General features: G+C 46.6%; 1 protein-coding gene across 1 annotated transcript; it reads left to right on the forward strand.

Annotated features, from left to right (window-relative positions):
- Positions 1–11,431: 11,431 nt before the first annotated feature.
- On the forward strand, positions 11,432–14,362 carry FAM241B (family with sequence similarity 241 member B). The gene is made up of 3 exons (XM_019712415.3): positions 11,432–11,543; positions 12,818–12,966; positions 13,678–14,362. The coding sequence occupies exons 2-3, from the start codon at positions 12,874–12,876 to the stop codon at positions 13,945–13,947; spliced, it is 363 nt and encodes a 120-aa protein (XP_019567974.1). The 5' UTR covers positions 11,432–11,543; positions 12,818–12,873; the 3' UTR covers positions 13,948–14,362.
- The last annotated feature ends 9,624 nt before the right edge of the window (positions 14,363–23,986 follow it).

Raw genomic sequence — 23,986 nt, forward strand, 5'->3', positions numbered from 1 at the left:
CATAAATGTTAAAATTACATTATTAAGTTCATACGTTTTAGTAATTGTTATATATTGTTAATTGTCATTTTTAACTTTATTAAATGACCCTTTATATCTCTTGTAATAGCTCTGTCTAGAAGTTTACATCATCTGACATTGAGATAGCCACACCAGGTTTCCTGTGTTTAGTGTTTGCATTGTGTATCCTTTTCCATCCATTTATTAGGTTGGTGCACAAGTAATTGTGGTTTAAAAGGTTAAAAATAATTGCAAAAACCGTAATTACTTGTGTACCAACCTAATACTTTCCACTTATTCGTGTTTTTATATTTAAATTGTCTGTTCTACAGACAGCATATGGTTGGGTTTTATTTTTTTAATCTAGTCTCTTCTGATAATCTCTGCCTTTTAATTGGAGTATGTAATACATTGACCTCTAATGTAATTATTGATGTGGTTGGATGGAGGTTTATCATCTTGCTACTTGTTTTTTATTTGTTCCTTCAATTTTTTTGTTCCTCCATTGTTTCTTTTCTGCCTTCTTTTGAATTAATGAAATATTTTTCAGTATTTCATCTCATTTTTTTTTTTCTATTGGCTTCTTAATTCTATAACTTTTTCTTCTGGTTATTTCCTTCCAATAGTATAAGGCTATTTACCTGTCCCTTGAATCTTTTGTGCTATGTTTGTGATATATTTTGCTTCCACATGTGTTATAAACCTGTCTTACATTATTGTTTTTTTTGCTTTATTTACATTATTATTTTTATTTTAAACAGTCTATTCTCTTTTAAGGAAATTACAGAAATAACATAGCTTTTTATATTCACATACTTATTTCCCATTTTTGGTGCTTTCTGTTTCTTCCTATAGACATGAGTTCTCATTAAGTATCATTTTTCTTCAGCTTGAAGGACCTCCTTTAGCATTTCTTATAGCCCAGGTCCGTTATTATTATTATTATCTCAGATTTAATTTATCTGATAACATCTTTACTTTGTACTCAACTTGAAGAATGTTTGTGGTGTTTATAGAATTTTTAGTTGACATTTAATTTTCTCTTTCAGCACCTTAAGGATATCATTCTGTTGTCTGTTTGCATCCATTTTATTGTGATGAAAAGTCACATGGCATTCACATAATTGATTTTCTATATGCAACGTGTCTTCTCTGGTTGCTTTTAAGATTTTCACTTTATTTTTGGTTTTCAGCAGTTTGATGATGATGTGCCTAGCTATGTTTTTCTTTGTATTTATCCTAGTTGGAGTTTGCTGAGATTCTTGGATCTGAAAGTCAATGTTCTTGGTGAAATTTGGGGAAAATTTTGGTTGTTATTGCTTCAAATATTTTTTTCTGCCTCAATTATACTCTTCTTCTGGGGCTCTAATTATGTGCATGTTGGACAACTATTGTCTTGCAAGTTTTGTTTTACTTTCTTCAATATATTTTTCTCTCTCTGTTCTTCAGATTGACCAGTTTCCCGGAATTTTTCTGCTGCCATCTCCAACCTGCTGTTGAGCCCATCTAGTAAAACTTTCATTCCAGCTATTGTATTTTTCAGTCTTTGGATTTCCATTTGATTTTTGAAAATAAAACTTTTTATTTAAACATAGTTTTAGATTTAGAAAGAAGTTGCAAACACAGTACAAAGAGTTCCCATATACCCTGTACTCAGCTTCCCTTGTTATCAACATTGTGTATTACTATGGTACATTTGTCACAATTAGTATTAATACTTTTTTATTAACTAAACTCTAGTTTATTCATATTTTATTAGTTTTTCCCTAATGTCTATTTTCTGTCCCAGGATGCCATCCAGGATATCACATTATATTTAATCACTGTGTCTCCTTATGCTCCTCTGGTCTGTGACAGTTTTTCAAACTTCCCTTGTTTTTGATAACTTTGATAGTTTTGAAGAGTACTGGTCAAATATTTTGCAGAATGTCGCTCCATGTGAATTTGTCTGAAAATTAGATTGTCATTAGAAACAGAACCCACAGAAGTAGACCAAGACCTACACGGTAAATGTAAACAGAGTGACTGCAAGGTAAAATAAAAATTTAAATAGGACCCAAAGTCTCCTAAAATAATAGTCAAAATGTCCAGGATACAATTGAAAATCACAAACCATACCTCGTCCTCTACAAGAACAAGGAGAATAACAACTTGGATGAGAAAAGATAATCAACTGATGATAACATCAAGATGAATCAGGTGTTGGAATTATCAACAAGGATTTTTTAAAGTCACCATCATAAAAAATACTCAACAAGAAGGTATAAATTCTTTGGAAACAAATTAGAGCAATCTCAGCAAAGAATCTGAAGAAACAAATAGAAATTATAGAACATAAAAAAATGCAATAATAAAAATTTTAAAAACAACAACACTGGATAGGTTCCTTAGTAGACAAGGAGGATAATGGATAGAATCAGTGAACTTGTGACAGCTCAGCAGCATTTACCCAGCCTGAAATGTGGGACAATAACAAAAGATCCAATGTTTGTATTACTGGAGGACAAGAGAAAGAGAATGGGGCTGAAAGAGTATTCAAAGATTGGCTGAATAACCCCAAATTTGGTTAAAGACATTAACTCACAGGTCCAAAAAGTTGGGCTAACCCCAAAATAAGGTAAACCCAAAGAAATCTATGCCAAGACATATCATAATTAAACTTCTGAAAACTAATGACAAAGAAAAAAAAATCTTGAAAGCAGCCAGAGAGAAATAACACATTAACCAATAGAAGAACATCATTTGCCGTGAAAGCAGATTTCTTATCTGGAACATGAAAGTCAAAAACAAACAAACAAACGAAAACCCAAAAAAGTGGCACACAAAAAAGTGCTGAAAAGAAAAACCTAAATACAATTTTTATGTCTAGAAAAAGTATCCTTTGGGAATGAAAGACAAAGAAAAACTAAAATAATTTGTCACTAGCAGGTCTACCCTTAAAAATGGATAAAGGAAATTCTCCAAACAGAAAGGAAATGATAAAAGATGCTCTCTTGGAACATTAGGAAAGAAGAAAAAAACAAGAGATAGAGCAGAAATATGGGTAAAACAGTAAGGTTATCCTTCTCGTGAGTTTTATAAATTTTATATGATGAGCGAAACAAAAATTATGACATCATCTGATATTCAAGACAATAGTATTTAAAAGTGGGAAGGTAAAGACATCTAAATGGAAGTAAGATTTCCACACTTCACTTCAAGTTAATACCAGGATACTGTGGTAAGTGACACATATATATTGTAATTCCAGAAAAACCACTAAGAAAAATATACAAAGTGATACACTAAAAAAAAACACTCTAAATAATCAAAGTTGGAATCCTAAAAAATGTTCAGGTAACCTACAGGAAGGCAAGAAAAGAGAAACAGAGCTGCCTTTGTAAAGTTCTTTGTAAAGTTTTGCCTGCCTGCTTAATAGAAGCTTTCTTCCCTGAGTTCATCAAATATATTGTATCATATATTTTTAAAACCTGAATTACTTAGCACAGAGTTGAGGCTCAAAAAATCTGTTGAATGAATAAACACAATTTTTAGAAATAGAGAAACAAGAGACAGAAGGAACAAATAGAAAAAAGAATTAAATGGCAGAGTAACCTAACATATCAACAATTACCTTAAATCTAAATGGTCTAAATATACTAATAAAAGGCAGATGTTGGGAGAGTGGATGATAAAGACACTACCCAACTACATGCTGTTTACAAAAAACTCACTATTCAACAATATAGGTAGGTTAAAAGCAACCTGATGGAAAGAGATATGCCATGCAAACATTAGTTTTTAAAAAGTATGAGTGGCTATATTAAGATCAGATAAAGTAGACTTTAGAGCAACAAAAATTACTCCACACAAAGAGAGGTATCACTTAATGATAAAAACATCATTATCAGGAAGACATAATGATCCTAAATGTGTGTACACCAAACTACAGAACCTTAAAAAACATGAAGTAAGAATGGATAATGCTGAAAGGAGAAAACAGACAAATCCATGTTTACGGTTGACAAATCCATGTCAATATCCCACTCTCAGGAGTCGCTAGAACTACTGAACGGAAAATCACTAAGGATCTGAATCCATAGGAAAATCTCTAAACACTTAGAAATTAACAACACACTTTTAAATAACCCATTGGTTAAAGAGGAAGTAGCAAAGGAAATAAAAATACATAGAACTGGATGAAAATGACAATGTAACATATCAAAATATGTTGGATGCAGCGAAAGCAGTGTTGAAAGTTCCAACCTCCTAACCGTATGATTGGTTCCCCTGGCAACTTGCCCTAATATTTAGGGGCTGTCTATAAATCACCACTTAACATGAACTCATGTTTTGAAAGAGGCTTGTTATGGATAACAAAAGACACCTTTAGCTCTCTTATCACTTAGGAAATTCCAAGGGTTTTAGGAGCGCTGTGTCAGAAAAAGTGTATGAAGACCAAATACATGTTTCTTATTACAAATCACAGTGTCACAAGTAGCTTTATTCCTCATAGCCAAAAACTGTAAACAACTCAACAATCCTTCAGGAGTGATGGTTATACCAACTGTGGAATAACACCATGGAATACTATTCAGCAAAGAAAAGGAATGGACTAGATACAACAATCTGGATGTATCTCCAGATAAATCTCTGAAGTGAAAAAGCCAAGTCCCAAAGATTACATATCATATGATTCAATTTAAATACTGTTCTTGAAATGATAAAATTATGGAAATGGAAAACAGAGTAGTGGTTCCCAAGGAACGAGGCGGTGGTGTGGCTATAAAAGGGCAACGTGATGGTGATGCATATATTTGTATCTTGACTGTCTCAATGTCAGATCGTGGTATCACACTATCGTGTACTCGAGTTCGGCAAAATGTTACCACTGGAAGAAACTGAATAAACAACATGAGGTCTCTTCGTATTATTTCTTACAAAAGCATATGAATCTACAATTATCTTAAAATATAAAGTTGAATTAAAACCAACCACAACACCTGCTTGAATTTCCTGGGGGCTATAGTAAGGTAGTTATGGTAGATGGTAAAATGACTAGGTTCCTCCCATGCACCCGCTTCTACATGCGGACAGTGCTGCTCCTGCCATTGGGAGATGGGGACCTATTTTTTCCTCCCCTGAAAGTGGGATGAAGAGTCTGTTTCTGATATGTGTTGACCAATAAGACACTAGCGAACATGATGCACGCAAAAGTTTGAGAATCGTTCGTTCATTAAGACAAGACTTGCTCTTTTTGCTGAACTTCAAACTCTGAGACCATGATGTGAATAGGCCTGAGCTAGCCTGCTGGAGAGTTCATGTCCAAGAGAACCAAAGCTCCCTGGCCAACTGCCTACAAACTGCTAGAGACGTGAATGAGTTAGCTTCAGAATGAAAAAATTCCCTCATCAACTGGTGGATGACCCTGAAATAAAATTTGCATGGGAAAGGAAGGCTAAATGCTTAACTCATTCCTGTATGGACTGGTTCTCAGAATAATGAATTAGTATCCTAGTGTGGTGGGTTTGTATTGGGTTAAGGTAGCTAAGCTGGAATTGTTTCCCAGAATCCCCTTCCCTGCAGAGTGCCAGGTTAGTGTGCACTGCAGTCGACATTTTGTGCAAGACTTGGAAGGCCAAGTAAAGTGGCAGCCATCTATAATTTTTTACGCACAGAAGGCCAAGGCAGGGTACCATACAGTTTATCTACATTTCTGCTTACTGGCTGGTTAATTTAGTCAGCGTGGGACTTGGAGCCAGACTGCAGCTTCGAGCTCCTACCAGATGCTCCTTAGAGTCGCTAACTCTTGGGCTAAGGGTGAGTTTAATTCCATGATAAAGGCTGAATGTCACCAACGGCATCAAAGTTTGAGGCTTGGAGTTGGTGAGACATTGATGAGGGTTCCCGCTTATCCTCATAGGTTCCAGTTTATCTTTACTCTCTCTCTTCTCATGCCCATTTTCCCTTCTCACCTGCCTGCCTATGGACATCAAGCCACAGCCTCCCGTTGGTGGTGTAACCAGCTCCCACAACGGAGCAAGTTCAAATCCCTGGAGAAATCCTTTATGATAAATGCCTCCTGGTCATTCTGCCTCTCTGATTGAACTCTGACAGATATACCTGCAACCTGCAAAGTGATCAATGACGTAAAAAAACAACACAACATGACTTTATGGAGAGGACTTCTGATCGCAGCTTCAACATGTAAAGGGGCTTGAAAGTCATCACTCCATACTTGACAGCGAGCAAAAAGGTGAACAAACTTAAAATCAATGACTTATCTTAGACCCATCAGAGAACTGAGGTCACAGGGCAAACGGCCCCCCTGAAATCTGGAGAGACAGGTGAATAGGGAGAATCACAGTCAGAATCAGCTTACCTGGAGCAGACACCTGGTAGGCACACTTAAAGGTAATTTAAACCAATTTTATAGGCACAGTGTGAATTAGCTGGAGAGTGAGACACTCCTAACTGAAATATGGTTATTTAGTAATATTTATTACTAAAATACAGTTACTAAGTACAATTTAAAATATTTTTGAAGTTCTTTTTGTCCTTGTGACATATTATTGTGTTTTAAAATCACTTGGAGTAATTATCTGTGGTGAAGCTATAACATTGCCATGTAGCTATGCCTCATTTTGTTTTTTTATTTTTCCATCTTTTTAAATTTAATTTTATTTTGTGATTATTTAAGACATTTAGCTGGCTCCAAAGCCGAAAACATAAAACACGATACTTTCAGAGAAGTCTAGTTTCCAATCCCGTCTCTTCCTTCTACTTATTGGAAACCGTTTTTATTAGTTTTTGGTTTATCCTTCCATTGTTAAAAATATCAGCAAATTAATTTATTGACTTGTTTGTATTGATATTCTCCCTTTCTTAGATGAAAGACACCATACTATACGTTGTCCAGTACCTTGCTTTTTTTCACTTGGCAATCATGGTTCCGTAGTTGGGTATCTACAGCCCAGTTTTGGATGAGCTGGACTTGCTAGGACGCAAACGGAAAGCGGCCACATCATTTCTCCCCGCGGCCCCTTCAAACTGGCTCTCCCATGTTCTCATTGCCCCCTAGGTGAAAGCTCTGGCCTTTGTCAGTGCTTTCCCAATCGCTAACAGGTAACAAATGAATGGCATCTTTTTACAAATAGTAGAAAGTCCAGTCTAGTGTAATATAAAAACTCCAATTTTATTTAGGGCTTCTCCCATCCCTCATCTCAGACCTGCAGCTACTGGGACCCCTGCCATGGGACAGGTGTGTTCGTGGGAGGTAGAACCAACTTGTCTCTTCTTTCCCTTCTCCTGCTCACCTCGCTAGCTGCTGGGTTGGGCACCAGAATGGGGAGAATCAGGACGTTCTCGTTTGACTGCTGTCCTCGTCACCTGGTACTGGAGCTCTCTGGGTGTGGTTGTATCCAAATGCCGATCGTCTCACTCTAAAAGTAGCTTCTGGGTTCTTTGGTTACTCCTATCCCTCAGGCTCTCTCAACTGTGGTTCCCTTGGCACAGGCGGGACTCCTGCTGTCCCCAGCGTGCCTGCAGGCTTCAAAACCTTCCGTGGCTCCCAGTGGCCTACAAGGAAGCCTGGTCTTGGAAGCCCTTGAGTCCAGGGCTCTCTTTGGAGAGCTAAGGAAAGAGCTGCTCAGAGTCCTGGCTTGTCTGTGTTTATGGTTCACATTCTGACCCAAATAACACTTCGAGTATCCGGTCCCCCTACACCCCAACAGGATCTCCATCCAGCCAGGTCAACCTGCTCTGTCCTTAAACACCTGCTTAGACCTACACCCTCTCACCTCTGTCTGCAATGCCCTTCCCCTGCCCAGAGGCCACCCCACCTTTGTCTTACTCGAGTTTTGCAAGACATTCAACCCTCCCATCTAGAGAGCCTCCTCTTCGTCTTATGTTTCTGTTGCCTGGATGGGCTGTGCTATTGTACTTTTCTGCATTCTATTCTGTGCTCACGGGCTGTGTCTGTGTCCCTTTTCTTTTATCACCAGGGCTCCAGGAGGGGAAGATTCATGAGTAGTGACCATGGCTGCTGATGACAGTAAACACCCACAGGGGACTATGTGCAGAGGGCTTCACATGAATCATGCTGGTCAATTCCCATTGCAAACATAGAGGATGGGAATTATCACCCCCACTTTATAGGTTCGGAGAGACTGAGCCATTTGCACAAGGTGACACAGTTGGTGAGCTGCAGAATGAGCACTTGAGTGGAAGTTTGACTGACCTCGAGTTCAAGTCCTTCACTGTTGGGCTGCCAGCCACTGGGGTGGCCCCTGCTCATGGTGGTAGCAGGTACCGGTGATTATCTATTATCCTAGCCAGCTCTGTCTGAATGGTGCACATTGGGAAACTGAGGCGTACTGGAGGTCACACAGCCTACTAAAGTGAAGGTAGCTCTGTCCCATCCCACGGGCATTTCCCCACACTGGGTCGGGGCGGGGTGCTTTGCTACCCTTTCTGGTGGTTTTATTTCCTGTTCCGGTGAAGGTTCCTCTGAGAGATGCTATAGATTCTTATAGGGCTTGGGGACGGTCTCCTTCTGCCTCCCCCGCCCTCCCTCCTCTGTCAGGCCATAGGGCCCAGCACCATTGAAATTTCAGTCCCAAACCTCAGCCAGGCCCTGAACATATGTTCCACCCTGAAAGGAACAATGGGGCCTCCAGGCTTAATTAAGACCCCACAAAAAGCGCTCGGCTGGGCTGGTCTCATTCTCTGCTTTTGGCTCCTTTTTTGCTCACTCCACCCCCACACTTCTGTTTCTACTCCCTCTGTGGATGGGATAAAAGGCATCTAAGACCCTCTGGCTCCCTCCATTCTCCCTGCTCTTCTTTTCTCACAGTCTGACCTCCCTCCACTCTTTGGAGCCCTGGAGTAGAAGAAGCTGCCTGGGTTCTGGTGCCCGACTGCCCGAAGCCCCCTGCCCAGCTGTGGAAACAGGCAGCTAGCGATGGCCTGCCTGGCTTCCTCTCCCTGCAGGGCTGCCCCAAGCTGGGACACCCAAGCTGGGACCCCCTGGCAGCCCGTGGGCTCAGCGTGCCCCAAGCTTGTAATCTGACCTGGATTTTTGGGTGGCAGCCACATTGACTCTAATGGGGAGCCCCACTTCTGAGAGCTCTGTAGCTGCACCCTTGTTCCCAAGTCCCCTGGCCTGCAAAGGCTTATTGAAGGGCCCAACCCAGCACAAGTTCTCAAGGAATTTTATGTTGAATGAATGTATGAATTTTTGCTTATCTAACAAAGCTCCTGTACTGGTTACTGCATGTCTAAGTGTTAACTTCACGTTAGGAAGTATTATCATCCCTATTTTTACAGAGGCGACAACAAGGCACAGAAGGGTTAAGCAAATTGTACAAGGTCACACAGCAAGTAGGTAGCAGACCCAGAGAATTCAAATCCAAGTCGATCGGCCCCAGAGGCCATACACTTAATCCCTACCTAGGCTGCCTCTAATGAAAGAATAGACCTATTTGACCACCACTTGGATAAACTGACTTAGTCCTCAGTTCTGCTCCTCCCTCTTCCCCCTACAGTCTAACAAATTATTATAAAGGAACATCCAGGAAACCACCAACCGGGTCAAGAAATCGAATATTGCCAGCACCTCATAGCCTCCCCTGCCTACTGTCTGCATGCCCTTTGCCAGGCACAATTCCTCCCTATGCCCTACAACTAACCACTACATTTTTGGTAGTAATTTCTTTGCCTCTTATTATACTTTACCACCCACGTATGCATCCCTAAACAATATAATTTAATTTTACTTTCTTTTGACCTTTATATATATATATATATATATATATATATATAAAACATGCAATAAGATTTATTTTGCTTCTGGTTTCTTTGGTTCAATATAGTATGTTTAAGATTTAACTTAAACATACTTGCTTGTTGTTAGAGTTCATAGTCTTGTTTTACTATGTAGCATTCCATCGTACGGCTCTACTACAATTTATCCATTTTAGTTTGATGGACATTTGAATTGTTTTTCAGTTTCTATTATGAAAAATGCTCGTACACATGATCTTGTACATATGAACGTTCACATTTGTGTCCTGGGTCATAAAGAATGCAAATACTCACCTTTCCTAGGCAATCCTAAATGGTTTTCCAAAATGGTTATACCAATTTACACATGTACCAGCTGTGTGTGGGAATTCCCATTGCTGCACATCATGCCAACACTTGCTGTTGTCAGACTGTGAAATTATATCTATCTGATGGGCGTGTGGTAGTCTCACAATGATCTTAATTTATATTTCCCTGGTTGCTAACTATACTGAGCACTTTTTCAAGAGTTTATTGGCCTCTTGGGTTTCTTCGTTTGTAATTTGCTCAATGAGATCCTTTGCCTACATTTTAATTGATTGCCTATCTTTTTATTATTTGTAGAGGCTCTTGATATATTCTTTCTGTTCTCCTCACCCAGGGGCTAGTGGGCATCTGGGCATAGTATACCGTGTTTCCCCCAAAATAAGACTGGGTCTTATATTAATTTTTGCTCCAAAGGACGCATTAGGGCTTATGTTCAGGGTATGTCATCCTGAAAAACCATGCTAGGGCTTATTTTCTGGTTAGGTCTTATTTTCGAGGAAACACGGTATGCTCACTAAATATCTGCCTACCCTCAGGAACATGCACTGATTGATAATTATAACTAATGTTTAGCAACACTTGCTGTGTGCCAGGGACCCTCATACAGTCCTGTGAGGTAAGTGTTATGTATATGTGCATTTTGCAGATGAGGGCACGGAGCAACTGAGTAATTTGCCAGAGTCCAGAGCCTGAAGCCAGATCGTGGGACAGCATTCTCTCCCACTGGTGAATAGGTCCACAGGGAACAACATATGAAAATCGGGGTGGGGATTCAAAAGCATGAGGAAAGAGGCAGATGTTGATTGTTTACTCCTTTGCTAGGTTATTCCTTTTGCCAGGAGTGCCTCTCCCTCTCGGCCTGACAGGCAAACTCCTACCTACCCTGAAAGGCTGCCTCCTCCAGGAACCTGCCTTCCTTATCCCATGCTGCAGTTAGTTAGTTGCACCTGCCCTGTGCTTCATGCGTTATTTTTCTCCCTGGAGTTGGAGCTCCTTGAGGGCAGGGTTAGGGCCTACTCAAGGGGCCCCACGGAGCTGGCTCAGCAAAGTTACACCTGTGGGCTGAGCCTGTGCTCACCTTTCCTCTCAGGCCAGGGGCACCCCCACGTCCTGGGTTTTCTCTGTGGGCTCCGCTTCCCTTTCCTTCTCCTTTTCTTCTCCCTCCTCCTTCCTCTCCTTCTTCCGCTGAACTTCTCTTTCTCCTCCTCATCCTTTTTTCTCCCTCCTTCTTCCCTCCCCTCTGGTCCTCTCCTGCTGCCTTTCTTCCTCCTGCCGAGCCCTGTGCAGCAGCCACAGGCCGGGCAGCTGCAGTTCCCCCGGCGGCCTGCAGGGGGCGGCGCCGTGTCCGCTGGGCCGCAGCACTGCGCGCGCGCTTCCTGTGAGGTCAGGTGGGAGGAAGCGGACAGGGAGCCGCGGCGAGTGGACGCCGCCGAGCCGGGGAGCCGCGCCTGCAGGTGGGTGTCTTGGCCTGGGGAGTGGGGCGGGGGCGCGCATCCTTCCCTTACTGCTCGGGCCTGGTTTCGGAGCGGGGCTCGGCGGCGCTGCCAGCGCCCCCTAAACGGAGCCCGCGTCTTCTCAGGCCCCGGGAGCATCCCCCCCAATCCGTAGGGTCAGGTGTAGGGAGGACTGGCCGCGCCCACAGCCCACCCAGCGGGGGCGGGATGACAAAGCACAAAGGGACTCAGGACGACCAGGACTCACTTGGCCTTCTGCAGGGGCCAGCAGGCTTCAAAAAGGGGACCAGTCTGTGTCAGCTCTAAGCCGCAGAGAACGGGGGCTCTTAACCCCTTTTGGCGTGTGTGTCGCAAGTGCTTTCGAGAATTTACATGAAAACTGGCTTGTCTCCTGAGAAAAAATGGCTTGTACACAGAATCAGGAGAGGCCTGGAAGGGCCCCCACCCCCACCTCTGGCCCGTGAACGCCCTTGGGGTCTGCGCAGTGGGGCTCCCCACAGCCACAGAAGCAGCCCCCCATCCCGTGTTTTGGGAAGGCAGGCCCTGCCCACCTGTTAGCAAAGGAAGGACTGGTGGTACCCGAGGGGAGGGACAGGTGAGGGGTGTGCCCTCTGCAGCAAGGCCTGTTGCTCCCCACGCCGGGGCTCCTGGCGACCAGTGTAGTCAGCTGCCAGGCAGTGGATCTGCAGTGGGCATGGCTGTCCTGGGGGCAGAAGGCCCAGCGTGCCCGCATTTTCCCCTGAAGGAACAACACACTGAACCATGAGAAGGAAACAGGCCTTGGGGCTCCTGGGGCCCTGCACTGGCTATGTGGCATCCAGAGCATGGCTGAGGGCAAGACTTAGGGCTTCACCACCTTTCTCCGCCGCCTGGAGAGGAGTGGTCTCCATCCAGCTGCCACGTCTCTGGGTCTCTAGCTGGACCTGCCTCAGAAGTGTCGGGAGACTGGGCTGAGGAAGCCTCAGGAGACTTTCCTCAGTGCCTGGGCCCAGCAAGGGGTCTCTTCCCCTTGTGTCTGACGGTGGTTAATAATAAAACCTCTTTCTCCGAGGAGCCTTTGGATAGCTTCCCCCCTGGACTCAGGATATGAAAGATTTTTGTCTGGCAAACAAACAACTTGCATTTATTTTGCTTCTTTCTCTTAATCAGACACAACGCCTGCTAAGCGTGGCTCACCAATGGGAGCTCCCAGAATGCAGTTTTTCCCATTGGAAGCAAGCATTTCTTTATCTCTCGTAAATTGTATTTTGTATTTTGTTTTTTTCTTTTTCCAGCCTTTGTGAGGTCTGAGGAAAGGTCAGCCCAGCAGGGCCCCCGAGCTCCTGAGAGCATGGTACGGATCTTGGCCAATGGGGAAATCGTGCAGGACGATGACCCCCGTGTCAGGACTGCTACCCCGCCACACAGTAGCACCCCACGACAGGTAGGCACCCAGCCCCCATGGAAGGCGAGTCCCCCCATGGAAGGGGGGTAGCTGGCTTCTGTCCTCTGTGCCACTTACTCCTTAGCTCCCAGAAGCTCTCCTGCTGGTCATTCACCTTCTCTAACCTGACGTTCTCTTTGCAGAGAGCTGGGTTGGGGTGGAGTAGGGTGTCAGTACTTGGGGAAAACTGCAGTGGATTTATTGTCCAGTGCCCTGTCTCTCCAGATCTCTCTCTGGGCAACCTTCCCAGACTTCAAACCCAAGCGCTCTCTCCCTTAACCTGGTTAGCAAACTCCACTGGAACCAGTGTCTCTCTTAAGAGTCTGTTAGATGAGAGAGAAGCTGGAGAGTAAGCAGAGAAGATGAGCCTGTGGCCGCGATGTTGATTTTAAAGGAAGGAGTGAGGAGTGTTAAAAATGCCTGCCTGAGTGCCCGGCCCGATAATCAAACTGCTTTGACCCCCTCCTCTCTCCTCTGTCCTGGGCACCTTCTCCCTGGCACCACCCGGGAATGCCGACTCTGAGAGCTTGTGACTCAGTTGCTGGCTTTCCTGTGGGTGGCACCTGGGGATTGCTGAGAAAGGAGGACGTGGTCCTGGGTGGCTGTGGGGGTGGGCAGGGCCCAGCCCAGAGGGCTCCCCTCTGCCTGGCACCTCACCTCCACGGAAGCTCTGTCTAGATTCATTTGTTTCTCTCTGTCTTCACCTTCCAGAGCTTTCTCAATAGGGGTCATGGCGCACCCCTGGGGGGTCCTGGCCCCCGGCAGCAACAGGGGGGGGCCAGGCTGGGTGCTGCTCAGTCCCCCTTCAATGACCTCAACCGGCAGCTGGTGAACATGGGCTTCCCCCAGTGGCATCTCGGCAACCACGCTGTGGAGCCTGTGACCTCCATCCTGCTCCTTTTCCTGCTCATGATGCTCGGCGTGCGTGGACTCCTGCTGGTGGGCCTCGTCTACCTGGTGTCCCACCTGAGTCAGCGGTGACCGCTGCGGAGGGGCAGGCGTGGGGTACAGGGAGTCGCTGGGCCTTGGTGGGAGAGCAGGCACACAGGGAGGGGATCTGGTGGTGCCTTGAGGTGTTTCTAGGTAGTACTGGGGCTGCGCTCAGCACAACGTCAGAGCCAGGAAGCGATTCCCTTCTCTGCCAATCCTTCGATGCCAAGAAGGCAGTGTCCGCTCGGAGCCTGTGTGTTCTCGTGCCCCAGGAGCACATGCTGACTGCCTGGTACTCAGGAGCGGGCCCTGGGCTTCGGGCAGCTGGGAGAAGTTTCCAGACTTTTATAGCTCTGTTCCGTTCTAATGGTATATTTTTATTAGCTACCTTTTGTTCATGACCAGTGGTATTGGCATTCTATTTATTGTGGTGGTGTTTTCAATAAATAAATTTAAGTGAAGATGAGTCCATGTAAAGACATTCATAATTCACGGTACAGCTACACATAGCCTGGAACACATGGCGAAGTCGGTTGGGGTTCGGGAACAGGGTAGACGTGGGCATTTGACCTGAGAGGGTGGTTTCTAAGCTTTTCTCCAGAGGCTCTGGGATGTGGGAGGGGGTCCAGGTAAAGCCTGGACTTGGGCCCTTTGTCTGATGCTTGGGTAACTTCTGGGCCCGCTCTGAGATGCTGGACTCGAGCCTGGCCTTGCAGGAGGTGCCCTCTGGCTAGAATGGCTAATAAGCTGTGGGTGCAGGGGCAGCCGGGGTGCAGGTCTCCTTTGCCGAGGGGCTCTGACAAAGGCTGCTCAGTCTTTCTCAGCCGCCTGTAGCCTCTGTTCTCATAGCACATGCTCCATAGAAAGCACGGTCTAGGTGCTGCCTTACTCAGTGCATGTGGGGTGAGGGTGCCCTGCTTTTAGTGAGTGGAGGTTTTGAATTATGGCTGGGGTGCCCTGGGTCTGCATGGAGGCCCTGCCCAGGGGTGGGAGTGGCATTGGGTGGCCGAGGGCTTTGGGCTCACAGTGGGCTGAGGGTTAAAGGTCAGAGAGGCTGGGTGAACTTATGGACTTTCCCCTCACCCAGGGACCAGATCTCTCACTCTCTTAGGATCCTTTGGGGTTTGCAGGTTTGGGGGAGCAAGGCAAGATTTGGAGGTGCTTCTCGAAGGCCATTGTTGGGGAAGCAATCATGGGATGATACGTGTGGAGGGACTGCGATTAATTCTATCCCTCCTGACAGCTTACTGTGCTTCCCACAATGCACCCTCTCCCCCAGGCCAGGTGCCCACTGCTCCCCTTGTGGGGGCTGGTGGCCTTCATCACAGCCCTTGGGGAGCGTTGTGGTGTTGGTGTTAGAACAGGACTCCTTTCTCAGTGTTTTTCTGTCTGTATGTCCCAGCGGCTGTTGGAACGTGTGTTCCCTTTGTGATGGGCATGGAGGGGCAGGTGCTGGGCCCTTGGTGTGGGGCTCACAGACAGGGAAGGGAGCCTGTGCCTCCCGGACGCTCTTCTAGGGCCTGGGCAAGGGGGGTGGTGCCCAGCCCTGGCCAGGATCCCGGCCGCTCCCTGTGTGTCTCCTCTTGCCCAGCTACCTCAGCAGCCGCCCAGCGTCCCCCTCCCCTGAAATGCCCCCACCCCACCACCGTGTGTCTTTGGCTGGTTTTTTTTTTTTTTTTTTCCCCCTTGCAAAGCTGTGAGACTGTCTGAAGAAATAAATCTTAAGTGGACCCCCAACATATGAATGAATCTGAGTCCAGAAATTCAGGGCTGAGGACTGTCTTTTCTAGAATGCAGTTTCTAGCCCCCAATTCCAAGCCCTTTGAGGAGACCTGAGGGTCCTTTCCTCCCTGGATTTTTGACTAGGACACATGGGCGTGGGGAGAAGGGCCTGTGCCTCACGTTCCAGCAGGCACTAGGAGGCAGGATGAGCCCCAGGCAGCAGTGGCCACACTGGGGCAGAGGCGGCCTCCCCAGAGACCTGGCCACCAGCGGAAGCGATTGGGGCTCAGCAGAAGTTGAGAAAGAAGCGCTGTGTTGTGCCCTCTTTGTTGGGTGAGCTCCATCATAAATGACACAATCCCCAGGGACCCACCTCTTGACCGTTCTTTCCTCAACCTACCTTCCTTGTGCCCCTCGGGCTCTGGCAGAGTTTGCTACCCTCTGCTCTGCTCCACTTCTCGAAGTCCAGGGTCTGAAAGTTGTGGGACGGCCTGGCCTGCAGGCCGAGGCAGCGTGTGGAGGGAAGGCCCCCGGGGTTGTGCAGCCTGTGAGCGCTGTAAGCTCCCTGCCTCCTGTGCGAACGCCCTCAGAGGGCTCCCCTGCACACTGTGGGATCCCGGTGCCAGTGGGGCGTGATCAGGTGGCAGCTCTTCACTCCAGCGGCCTGATGCAGACCCTGTGGGCCTCTGAGTGAGGCTGAGGGCCACCTCGCCCAGTGGGTGTCCTAGCTGGAGGCGACTGAGGAGGGTGGGACCTCCTCTGCCTGGGTCCCTACCCCCCACCCCCCGGCCAGCTATGTGACAGGACCCCCCAGACTGGGCTGCCTTGAGGGCAGATTTCTGGGGAGGTTTCTGTTAATCTCCAGGGCTAATCCTCAAAGCCCTGTGTCTCCCTGTCAGGTTGGATTTGCAGCCTGGCTGCCTCAGGGAGAGCTGCCCCTACCCACACCACCCAACGTGAGCCACAGCTGGATCCCACCAGGCCTCGATGCCTCTGGGGGGCTGGAAAGGAGAGCCCCTCCCTTCCATGGAGTTATTTTGACTCCCTGGTTGGAGCTTCCGGGTAAGTAGAGCTGCCGGGTTTGACTGTTCCTACTCCATCTCCTGGACTGCCAAGCCCCTGGGCCCTTCCTCCTATAAGTTCCAAGCTCTTTGCTCTTTGAGCTTGCAGGTGGGGGTAACATTTCCATCTCCACAGAAGAGACACCAAGCCTGAGATCGGGCGAAACAGAGGCTCCAGTGCTGCCAGCTCCCCAAGGAGCCCTCTCTCGGCTGCCCCTCTCCCTGCGACTGGGGCCACACTTGGTCTTTTGGCGGAAGCAGGGTGTTGGGCTCCCTAACTGGGGACTTGAGCTCAGTGAGTTGAGGAAGAAGCCTTGGTGTCGTGGCACAGCCTCTGCCCTCAGACACCTGATCTGGCGTTACCCCACCCTGGCCGGCTGGGCCCTCAAGGAGGCTGTTTGCAGGCCGTGCCCTGCTTTGTGGGTCCACGATCTCTGACGGTTTGCTTGGCTTTTCAAGCCCTGTTCCTCATCTCTAAGAAGGGGAGATGATCTGCACCCCTCCTGCCTCCCGGAGCCTTGGGGACCACTCTTGGCATGGTGGGTGACAGAGATGGGCAGAGGACATGGGAAGGAGGGGCCACCCTAGCCCTGGCACCTCCTGCACAGACGCTCGCATGCTGTGGACTTCAGCCTGAGTGGCCACAATATCCTGGGCACGTCGGACCCCTGGTGGGTAGTACTAGGCATTTAAGACCAGTGTCACCCCCTCCCCAGCTGTTAGAGAAGAAACGCAGCTGCTTCTGTGTGGTCCTGGACGTGGAGAGGCTTGTTGCTGGTCTCGGGAGTCAGGACAGGGTGGCTTTGCGGTGTGACTGACACTGTTAAGACTGCACAGCCACTCCTCTGGCTGCTGGTCAGAGTCACCCACAGGCTTGTACAGGTGCAGCTCCCAGGCCTCCCTGTAGCCTTTCTCAGACGTGCTGAGGGGTGTACCTGGCGCCTGCCTCTTGGAAAGCCCTCCAGGTGTTTTTGATGGCAGGGGGGATGGGGGTCGTTTGGACCTTGACTGTGCAGAGGGTGCTGGTGGCCCAGAGAGGAGGGGAGTCACCCAGGCTCATTCAGAGAAGAGAGAGGCAGGGAGGGGACAGGCCTTCCTGCCTGCTGGGACCCACTGTGACCACCAGATCAGCTCTGTGAGGGCCGAGGGCACAGGGACGCTGTGAGGGTGCTGGCTGCAGCCTCGGGGCTAGGTGGCCTCTATAGCGTCCCAGTTCTAGGCTGCAGGCACTGAGTGGGGGCAAAGCCCTCCTCCTTGCATTCTTGAACACATGACATTTTCATTGCAAACTGACAAGGGGAGAAATCCAGTTATCTTGCACGGGGGCCCCGAGGGGCTGTGCAGCAATGGTGGGGGGTGGGGGGGGCAGCAGAGGGCTTTGCTGCCAACACTAGATGGAGAGGGAAGCCTGCAGCCTGTGCAGCAGGCGTGGCAGTGGGAGAAGCAAAGCTCAGGCCTCCTGGTGCCACTGCCCAGGGCCCAAAAGTGCAGGGAGAGAAAGTTCCCGGAGACTGAGTGCTTGGGTGGAATTGCAGAGGGTGTTGTGTGTGTGTGTGTGTGTGTGTGTGTGTGTGTGTGTGTGTGACTCTGGTTTGAGGGTGGAGAGAGAGGTGACACCATTTGTCTTTAGGGAGCCAGAGATTGGGAGGAAGAAGAGAACACTGCCCGGAATGAAGCCTGAGCCTTGCCAGCAGGGGGAGGCGGGTCTACATTCACCAGGCCACCGGCTTGGGTCCCTTGGGGGTGCGTGTGGAGGGGGTGCGTGCTGTGGGAGGCCAAACGCCTGGGTTCAAATTCCCAGCTCCACCTCCAGTTACCCAGTGACCTTGGGGCACAGCCCACGCTCTCCCTGCGCCTCCACGTCCTCATCTGCACCCACGGGGGCGGGAACGGGGAGTAGCCTAACTCCTGGGAAGCTCTTAGCAGTTTCTGGCACAAGGGCAGCACTTGCTAATACCATGGTCACAAGCAATGGCGTTAGGGTTTACATAATGTATTTCTTTAGAGAAACTCACATTTTACTTAAACCTATCTGGAGAAGTTAGCTTCGTATGACTCTTGTACATGGAAAGCCAGCCTCACTTGCCATTCATAGTAGATAATTAGTATGAGTAAATTCAGAGAAAAGAACAGGATTCCATTTTAGCCAGCCACTGCTGTTGGCCAAGGCTCTAAGCTTGATGCCTGCTTTCTTTGTTAGAAAGGCAGTATACCAGGAGTTAGAGAGGTGTTAGCATCCCACTAGCATCTCGCAGAGACATGCTCCTTGATGAGTTCAGAAGACTGAAGAGAAACGAAAGAGGAAGAAGTGTCTTGCTCACCGTATGATTCAGTGCTGTGTTTGTGCATTGGTACATTCACTTTGCACACCACCCCAAGCCTTTTACACCCCACCAGCTGAAAGCATCTCACCAATGTGGGAAATATTTTGTATGATCTTGGGTAAGCTGTTTTAAAATTCAGAGCTGGGCAGGTAATACATTTGCATGGTTCAAAGATCAAGTAGTATGCACATGTCCACGGAAGAAAGTCTTGCTCCCTCCCCTGTCCCTAGGGATTCTAAATTTCCAACATTTTGGAACCTTTGGGACTCAAGAACGGGAAATCGTATTTCCCGAGAATTCTTAAGAATTCCCAAAATAATCTTTTTTATTTAATTTTTGTTGATCATCTGTAATAATGGCTGTAGCAGTAAATGTTAATAAACAGAAAAACTGTAGAGAAGGTAGGACAACCGGGGTTCATGGCCCCGACTCAGTCTTTCAGAGGTATCGAGACACTCCTATATGTAAAAGGTCAATGCAAAACTCAAGTAAATAAAATTTCCTAAATGGAGGTTGAGGGGAATTTCACATTTCATGACTAGTGCATCTCTTGCCCTGAGCGGTACACAGGGATCACTAGGGTATCATTTTGGCTAGGTTTCTGTTATATTTCAGATTTTCTCAAAATATAAACAACGTAATTAACACAAACTTTATTTAACCAAACCTTATAGTGTACAGTGAGTTTTTACATACATCATACAATGTGTTAACATTCCCAATCTCATTTAAATATTTTATTTATTAAATTAAACATTAACAGAAAACAAATTCAAATATTATTCGTTTGAAAATTTAAAAAAATACTTCAAACAGTTTTTATTTGTCATTTTTAAAATGAAACTTTAAGAAACATAGAGCATTAATTGCCCGATCAGACAATCGTGATCTTCACTTTGTAACAAATATACTTGATGTGGAAACATTTCTTTCACTTTCTGTAGACGTTGGTCGAATTGTTATGAGTGCATCTAAAAGCATCTTCAAGCTGGGAGTGAGAGTATGCGTTGCTTCATATAAGCTCATTTCCTTCCTTAGAGAAGCAAATATTTTGTCTGCATGCATAGGGCTAGGCTTTGATGTTGAAATTGATATTGCTTTAGTCAATTCACACTTCAGATCAGATTCTGATTTAATGTCAGAACTCTCTGTAAGGACATCCTTTATTTCTTGTCTTGGAACTTCTTCTGCTGTAAATGTTCCTTTAAAAAGTCTTTCCATTAATGTCTTTGCCAATCGTGCAATTTCATTCTTACTTGACAAGGCCAAAAATTCATCCTCTTCCATCTCACATAGACAACTAATCTTGCTCAAGTACTTTGTGAGAGACACAAGATCTTTTTCTACGTTTAACGAATTCCAATTTTATTTCCTTTAAAAACATTAAGAAAAAAATTAAGACCTATTGTGCAGTGGATATTTATAGCTAAAATGTGCCACAAAACATTATGATATGAGATTGGAAATTTTTGTAATATTGGAATAAAATACTAGCAGTGCAATTTGTTTTTAAATAGACTGACTGACCCACAGCAGCTGAGAGAGCCAAGAACACGCACATATATCACAATTGTCAGCTGCAAACAAACTGATCGAATGTGGTTGGTAGTATTGGCCGTCACTTTATGGAAATGATTCATCGTGGAGAACAGAAAACAGTTTGTATTTACACAGAGAAATATTTATTTTCACAACCCAGGATTTGACTACAATGTCATTTTAAGGTAAACTACTTTAGATTTCCTTAGTTCACCTGAAGATGACTTTGTAGTCAAATCCTGGGTTGTGAAAACAAATATGTCTCTGTATAAATACAAACTTTTCTGTTCTCTGTGATCAAATGTGCTCGATTTACAAGAGCTAAAATAAGCTGGTCATGTGATATCTGATTCTGGTGTTGCACGCATGTCTGGTGGCGTGTAACATTGTAACACAATGTAACTTTAGATAGCGATAAGTAGGGAAAATGTCTAAGGGATACATTGTAAGTAGTACGTTTATTTCCCATTGTGGGTATTACTGGGTTCAAGGAGCTGATATTCCCAATTTCCCAACCAGCTTTTCTCGGGATTCGGGAATGGGAAAGCGAAAAAAAATTGCCGAGAATGGGCGGGAAGGAATTCCTGCCAGGAAACCCTACCTGTCCCCATCCATCCGTCCATCCATCCATCCCCCGATCCATCCCCCCCACCCTATAACTACTATTCTTAGTGTCTTTTAAATCCTTCCAGAATTTATGTAAATATGAGCAAACGCGAATAATATACTAATTTTGCCTTCTTTTTTATACAAATGATGGAAAATTAGACAATTTTATGCTCTGGCTTTTTTATTTAACCGTCTATCCTGGACACATTTCTTATCAGTACAGAGAGCGTCTTCCTTCTGTACTGTTTTGATATTGGGATGAGTTGTTGACTGTTCTGCCCTCAGCGGGGTCACCATACCACAGGAATTGACCCCCAAGTCCTTTGAGCACTGACCAGGAACTACTCCGTGAGGCTTTTCCTCTGGAATAACCGGATCCTGACAAACATGCCTCCCCTCTCCATGCCTGAGGGGGAAGCTCCTTGGCTGGTTTACACTTACTCCTAGGTCCTAAGTCAGTTCAGCAAACATTCAGAGAGTGTCTCCTGTGTGCCAGGAGAAGTTGAGCAGAAATAGCCTCGGAAGTCACACGTGACTGATTTTCTGGGTTCCCTGTACAGGCACTAGGGTCCCGTCTTCACCTGGCTCAGCGAGGAGGTGTGGTGGCCTCTCCTGAAACCGGTCCCCCTGAGTCGTGCTGCACCCCATGGCAAACAGCCCTTTCTTTCTGGAAAACAAAGGAGCAAGGCTGGATTTTCTTGAAGGCCCCAATGAGCTCTAAATCTAGACGATACCCGCCACAGAGCCTTGCCCATAGTAGGTGCTTAACGGACTTTGCTGTGGACTTGCCTCGGCATTGCCAGGGTCGCTGTCCCTCCACCCGCCATCCCACTATGTTTTTGATGAAGATCTAGATTAAGGCGATTGAGGAAAACTATGAAGAGTGACAGCACCTCGGCTTTCCTTAGCTCTGACGTGGCTGATGAATTCCCATTCTCTTTGTGCAGGAAGACCCTGGAGACCCCAGCAATCTGTGCTGGCCTGAAGGGCTTTGAATGCTGTACCATGGCGCCACCTGGTGGACGATCTGTGCAGGAGCATGACCTCCGTACACAAACCTGGACCCTTCATCAAATCATCCTCCCTCCTGCCTCAGGTGAGTGCTCACTTCAACCAGCCCAGACTTACAATGACCTTCTATTTCGGTGATAGCAAAACTCAGGTTTCTGGTGGAGTAAGCATGCGATTCCATTGGAATGAATGTACTGTGGTCTTGTGCAGGGCTAAGCTCAATGCTAAGAGCCTTGTCTCATTTCATCCTCCCCCACAGAAAAATAGGCGTCTTTCCCTTTTCAGAGCTGGTCAGCCTGAGGCTTGGAGAATTTAAAAGCCACTCGCTGTGGTTGCACAGCTGGTAGGTAGCAGATCCGGTCTGGAAGCCCTAGGGCTGGGGGACTGCCTAGAAGAGGCTCAGTCACCTAGGGCATTGGGGCCTGTGTTGAAGCTTGAGCTTGCAGCGTAGGAGACAGAATGAGCAGTCTCACACCTGGGTAGTTTCTAGTCCAGGCTTACTGTACTCCCGTGAAACGGCCCCAGTGGGAGGGGCTCGCTCTCATTCTAAGGCTGGGCGTTCTAGGTTGGGTGGTATGTCTAGCGCAGCCCTGCCCAGTGAAGTGCCTGCCAGCATTATACGTTCATGTGGCTGAGTTTTCTTTGATAAATGTGGTATTGTGACCTGGTGTCATTAGACACGGTGTCCTTTGTCTTTTTCATGAGGCAAGGAGCAGGGGAGTCAGACAGACCTCCCACTTGCTAGTTGTATGCCTTTGGGCAAGTTACTTACCCTGCCTCAGTTTCCTCATCTGTAAAATGGGGATAAGGTGCTGTGGAGGGCGGTTGTGCAGTCCAAATGGAAGACATGTATAAGTGCTTAGCATTGTGTCATGGATGATGGTTTGTATTAGACCGCTTCTTGCAGTGCTTCTTGGTGAAAATTGGCTGTCCCAAGCCAAAAACATTCAAAATGTAATTTGCTTTTGAAATTCCAAGGGAAAAAAAACAATACTGAAAAAAATTCCAATGTGGCCACTCACCAGGATACTACAGTAGAGAAATTTCCCTCACAGGCGCTGGCCTGTGCTAGCGCTCTCAGCGGTGTAGGGGAGGGTGTTTCTTTTGCAACTTTGAGCTCAGATAATCCTGAGAAACTTCCTTCTTCTGATGAAGTGACTAAAATCCAGATGCTATCAGCAAGGGAAGGGACAAGACAACCACAGGTGGTTTGGATAAAGTGTTCCTTTTCCTATGACAAGGGTTCTCCACCCCTGCTGCAGGACAGATTGACCTGGGTGGGCAGCTTTAAAACCTGCTGGGCAGGTACCAGCCTGGAGACTGGGCCAGCCTTCCTGCAGGGCGGGAATCTACTTGACTCTGATTTGCACGTCCAGCCCCCTGACAAAGGCCTGGGCCTCAGTCAGAGCTTAGGGATTATTGAGTGAATTACACGAGGAGGCATATGGAGAGAGATTCTAGTGCAAGTCCACTAGCAAGAATGAGTCTTACGTAATGTAATCGCTGGAGTGGCATCCTGTCACTTTCGCCACATTTTGTTGGTTAGAAGCAAGTCACGGGTCCTGTCCACACGCAAGGGGAGGCAATCCCAGAAAAGCATGAACGCCAGGAGTCTGGGGTCATGGGGCCACATGAATAGCCATCCACCATGGCGCCCGATCGATTGTTGGCCATTATTACAATTGATTGGGTGCCTGCCCTGTGCCAGGCAGTGTGTGGAGATTTCATTCATATTATTTCATTTATTTGAATTGTTTTATGGGTAAACTGAAACTGAGAGAAGCCAGGCAACCCACCTAAACTCACCCAGCTAGTAAGTGGCAC

Source organism: Rhinolophus sinicus, chromosome 15, assembly GCF_057876585.1.
Source record: "Rhinolophus sinicus isolate RSI-liver-muscle chromosome 15, RSI-T2T, whole genome shotgun sequence".
Classification (NCBI taxonomy): Eukaryota; Metazoa; Chordata; class Mammalia; order Chiroptera; family Rhinolophidae; genus Rhinolophus; species Rhinolophus sinicus.

Excerpts from the sequence above, each read along its gene's own strand:
- FAM241B (XM_019712415.3), top strand. The coding sequence starts at position 12,874 with ATGGTACGGATCTTGGCCAATGGGGAAATCGTGCAGGACGATGACCCC. Across the intron at positions 12,967-13,677 it reads ACAGTAGCACCCCACGACAG|AGCTTTCTCAATAGGGGTCA; the intron begins GTAGGCACCCAG and ends TTCACCTTCCAG.